Below are 5,166 nucleotides of genomic sequence, written 5' to 3' on the forward strand. Positions count from 1 at the left end.
TGAGTTCTTTGATGGCTTGCAATGCTAAATTAACATTAACACTGATGATGATTTTTCTGTGTAGGGCCAGGGTGGAAAGCCTTTTCGGGCACATGATCACTTCATCACCAAGTGCCAGTCTAATATTATAGGCTTCTAATTAGAATACAAACATTGAATAAGTCAATCAATAATGTAATTGATTGACGTAATGTAATGTAAAAGACAAATGGAACCAAATGGGGTCCATTTGTATGCTTTTCACAGTTACAATTACTGTGTAGATCTTTATTATGATGATGATGAGAGAGAGAGAGAGAGAGAGAGAGAGAGAGAGAGAGAGAAAGGTTGTCAGATCAGTAATGGAAGTGTACATATGATGGCACATAGGTTCACAGTAAAATCTAATCTCAGAAGAGTGTACAAATAGGTTCTATTCGTACACTCTTCGGAGTTACATCACCACTCAGGATTTTACTATGTCACAGGCTGCCCGGCCAATCTACAGTGGGCAGAGTCAGTGGAAGTGGAACGAATCCCCTATTTGACTTCCAAATAAAACCTCAACATGGAGGAGGTGGAGTCTGCAGCTGCTTCCACAAGGTCAGCATCTCCTTGGGACTGCGTTTGTGAACCAGCAGCACAGATCTGTAAGCGCACGACTTGTCTCTCTCCGACTCGGGGAGGTCAAACGTTAAAAACCCCTGGTGATGGACCGGCGACAGGCCCAGTCTGTGAAGGCACATGCCCAGGTAGACGTCGTCGATGGGGAAAAGCTGCACCCTCTCCGAAACCTCCCTCAGACGCGCGACAAGCGAGCCCGAGTACACCACCCCTCCCCCGCCGGCGTACGACGGGTAGACCCCCTTGTAGAAGCTCTCCGGGATGTAGTATTTGGCAGTGGGCTCGCGGTTGGGCTTGGCGTTGCTGATGACGTCGCCGACGATCAGCTCCATCGGCGCGTCGTCGGACTCGTTCCTCGCGGCCCGCCACATGTTATGCTCCTCCCACCGCGTGTGCAGGTAGTCCAGGAGGGCGCCCGTCCGCACGAACACGTCGTCGTCGCCCTTGAAGTAGGGATGCAAATTATCGATTCATTAATTAATTGATAGTTGATAACCATATCGATCGATTAATTGATGAAGCGCCGTTTTTTAGGACCATAAGGAAAATTCTTGTCTGAAACCGAAAATGAGTGCAGAAACATAATTGCCTTGTATGTGTATAATACATTAACAAGCATCAACGAGCATCAGCTGGTCACAGACACAAACACCTCCCCTATGCAGGGCTCTATGGAGTCTGCATTTCTCTCCAAAAGCCCTTGAATATGATGGAATATGATTATGGATTTCTGTGATTATGGTAAGCTCACATTTGATATAACTTTAATCCACTAAATTCTTAACGGAAATTAATCTATTATAGATTTAAGCAATATTACACGAGAGGGTGTGCTTTACCGTCATTATTGGCACGCCTGTGATGCGGTCAGGAACGAGGCGAAGCCGAGTTCCGTCCGCATCACAGAAGTGAGGTAAGGTATGTAAGGTAAAGCACACCCTCGAGTGTAATATTGCGATTATACAACAGTTACCAACAAAACACATCCAAATGTATTCATATTGTGGAGCAATTCATAATAAAAATGTTTCGCTATTATCCGTTTCCCTGTAAAGAGAAGAGTTTTTCACTGAGACATTAAATAGTCCCTGTAGCAGTACTATGAGCCTGAGGCACCGTCTCATCAACACAGCCGAGCTATCAATGCTTGCGTAGTGGAATTAATTCCAGTAGGCTATATGCTCCGTCGTACGACCGTGTCACGTGGCCAAAATAAATGATCTACAAGCTGACAACGCGTCGCGATGGCGACGTGTTGTGAACTTGTAGATCGGCTATTTTCGCCGTGCGATACCTTCGTACGATAAAGTATAACATACACTGGACTGTTAACGAAATGGGAGTAATTTTACTTTAACACAGGAGGATATTTATAACCTTCTAACCATTGATCAACCGTAAGTCCACCAAATAAGTCAAAATTAACAACATAGTCCATTTTGCATAGCTGTTTGTTCTCCGGTGGCGGCGGTGGGTCAGGCTACTGTCTGTTTGTTTTCCTACCGTGGGACAGCGTGACTTCACAGCACAGCTGTGCGATATATGGTCTAATCAGGTGCGGACTGCAGTGCGGAGTGATTTATTTAATGTGATTAGGTCCGTGCTATGATGCTGGTTTGAAGCACGGCTAGAAAGCTATTTCAGCCAATCAGATTGCTTGGTCGGAACTACCTGTTGTATAATCATTGTTAACATCCCTACCTTGAAGATGAAGAGGGCCCCGGGGCAGTGCGTCTGGACCCAGCGCCAGACCAGCAGGTCCTTCAGCGTCAGGTTGAAGAAGGTGTCCGTGAAGTCCCACTGGAGGATGTCCTCGTACTGGCGGCTCTCCAGCTCCAGCAGGTTCCCCAGGTCGGGGTGAGGCCCCGCCGTGGCGTCCTGCCTCCCCAGCAGGAAGACGGTGCGCACCAGCCCGCCTTTCCCGCCCGCCTGGCCCTTGACCAGCCCGCTCTGGCCCCACGTCTCACGGATGGCCTGCCGGTTCTCAAAGTTCCCCACCTGGGATTTGATCGCCATCAGGAGCATGGGGGTGTCCAGGCCGAGGCTGGCGTTGTTCACGCCGCACGTCCCGGGCCGGTTGATCAGCAGCGGGTACTCGCGCCGGTGCATCGACCGGATAAACGCCCTCATCTGCTCGGGTAAGTCGTCCGGGGCATCGGCCAGGCACGTGAACGAGGTGCAATTTTTCCTTTCCGTCGTCGTCGCTCCACTAGGTCTGTCACGACTACAAATTTAAGTTGATGATTAATTGTCACTCAAATAATTGCGATTAACGATTTAATTGTGTGTTTGGCATTAAACATCTGAACATTATGAAGCCTTTTAGGCTTCGTAATCAAAAATTGCACAGAGCAGATATAACAAATAACGTAAGTAATAATGTTTAATACTTTTTATACATGTAAAAATAGCAGAAATAGCTGATAGATAGCTTGTAGATCTGCTATTTCAGCTTTTTTTTATATTTGAAAAGGTGTGAACATTAATTGCGATTATCTCAAATAATTGCCTACTCTCCGCTCGTTTTTCCTCCTCCTCGCAGGATGGGGTTGTTCTGCCGGTCCCAGGCGTGCTGCAGGTGGTTCCACAGCGCGCCCTCGTCGAGGCGCAGGTTCCAGAAGGGGCCGAGCGGGTGCGAGGCCACGGTGCTGGTGTTGGCAGACGCCCCCGGGGCGACGTAGTGGACCGCTATCGGCGGAGGCGTGAAGGTGACGGTGACGAACACGGACACCATGATGTAGATGAACAGGTGGAAGGTCATCATGCACGGCAGGAGGCACATGCACAGCAGCCTGCCGTTGCATCTGCAGCGCGCCATCGTGTCGTCTGTGCTGTGTGAACGTCACACGCACATAGTCAGACATAATCACATAATCACAGTGGTTATCAAACTTTTTCATGTCAAGGACCCCCAAATTGACACTTATTAGCCCGCGGACCCCCATTTGAAAAGATATGCCAGACAGGGACCCCCATAAGAGAAGATTTGTATGGCTCTAGCAGGCGCTTGCGCGAAAATATGTGGAGTTTGTGACTTTATTTCGGTTAATTTGGTTAATTAGGTACAAAAGATGTACTCCATGAAGTGTAGATGTTGGAGGTTTCTTCTTTTTCCTTTTTTTTCATCCCAAAAGTGGGGGGGATATCCCTGAGTCCCCTGATAACTGAGTATGTTCAACCCCCCCCCCCCCCCCCATTTAGTTCCTAACTATCCATCATTTAGCTGGGGACCCCCTGGAACTCCCTCAAGGACCCCACTTTGAGAGCCAATGACATATCAGACACATCACACTTTGTTTCTTTTAACATTTTGAGTAGCTAATTATTATTTACCCCCTTTTTTAGGCCAATGAACCCCTCCACACACATTTATGTGTTGCTACTGCTGTTGTATCCTATACTGGGAGGACATAGCACCCCTGTCTACCATTTTTGCTAAATGTTCACCCTAGAATAGGGCTAATTAAGTGGCTAAAACATAATTACACAGTTTAAAAAGTGGAAAAAAGCAGTACCGTGTGAGTTATCGTCTTCGTTCATTGAAGTCGCAGTGAGGCAGTTGCAGGAGGAACTGAGGAAAAAAAAAACTCCCTGCTCTAACAAACCCACAACCAACTCCCTCGAGATACCGTCGCCATGGCGATGACGCTCCACGGAGGCTGATTAACCAACTCAGAGCATCATCGTGCACAGTAAAATCCTCAGTGTTCTTTTAACTCCGAAGAGTGTACAAATGGAACCAGATCAGTGTTGCCAAGTCCGCTTATTATAAGCGACTTTGGGACCGTTTTTCTGTTAAGTCGCTTATAAATATTGGTGGTTGCGGGTCGCAGGTTGTTTCTAAAGTGTAGTTGCTTATTCTCGAACATTTTCATGTCAAGGACCCCTTTTTTCATTTTATTTATGGAATTCTTTATGAAATACTTTTGGAAAATGTTGGACTTGTTTTTAATTGATTCTTTTAAAGTTTTTGAAATGTGTTGAAATAATATATATATATATATATATATATATATATATATATATATATATATATATATATATATATATATATATTTTTTTTTTTTTTTTAAATGTAGGAAACGGAAAAATATTTAAAAAATATATATACATATATATTTACCCGCGACCCATAAAAAGTGATCTGCGACCGAAAGACTGGTCTTGACCCACTATTTGGGAAACAGTGGTATATAGGGTTCAAGTGGTAAAACTGTGTGTGATCATGCGGCCTAGTCGCTTCTTTTGGGCTTGTTTTTGTACACCTGGCTGCTTATTTCTCTTGCGAAAATCTGGCAACACTGAACCAGATGATTCTGGTTCCATTTGTGCTCTCTTTGGGGTTAAATCAACACTGAGGATTGTATTACATAATGGGAGGGCAGGCACACAACCCCTAGACACAGCCTTCTACACAATAAAACCTTGAGTGTTCATTTACACGTCCATTTGGGTACATACAGTATACTATACTCTCGATCGACATACAAATCGACACATTTACGCTTAGAAATCTACTGTGTATGAATGATGATCTGAATAAAACCCAAACTGATTATTTCT

The 5,166-nt window shown here is 45.4% G+C and overlaps 1 protein-coding gene across 1 annotated transcript; it reads right to left on the reverse strand.

The window, feature by feature from the left end:
• Nucleotides 1–542: 542 nt before the first annotated feature.
• LOC308078994 (N-acetyllactosaminide beta-1,3-N-acetylglucosaminyltransferase 2) lies at nt 543–3,467 on the reverse strand (the record flags this gene model as incomplete). Its single annotated transcript, XM_080420332.1, has 3 exons — nt 3,117–3,467; nt 2,305–2,827; nt 543–1,046 (listed from the first exon to the last, which is right to left on the reverse strand). The coding sequence occupies exons 1-3, from the start codon at nt 3,419–3,421 to the stop codon at nt 543–545; spliced, it is 1,332 nt and encodes a 443-aa protein (XP_080276458.1). The 5' UTR covers nt 3,422–3,467.
• Nucleotides 3,468–5,166: the final 1,699 nt, after the last annotated feature.

Source organism: Gymnoscopelus braueri, assembly GCF_963280865.1.
Source record: "Gymnoscopelus braueri genome assembly, chromosome: 22".
Lineage (NCBI taxonomy): Eukaryota > Metazoa > Chordata > Actinopteri > Myctophiformes > Myctophidae > Gymnoscopelus > Gymnoscopelus braueri.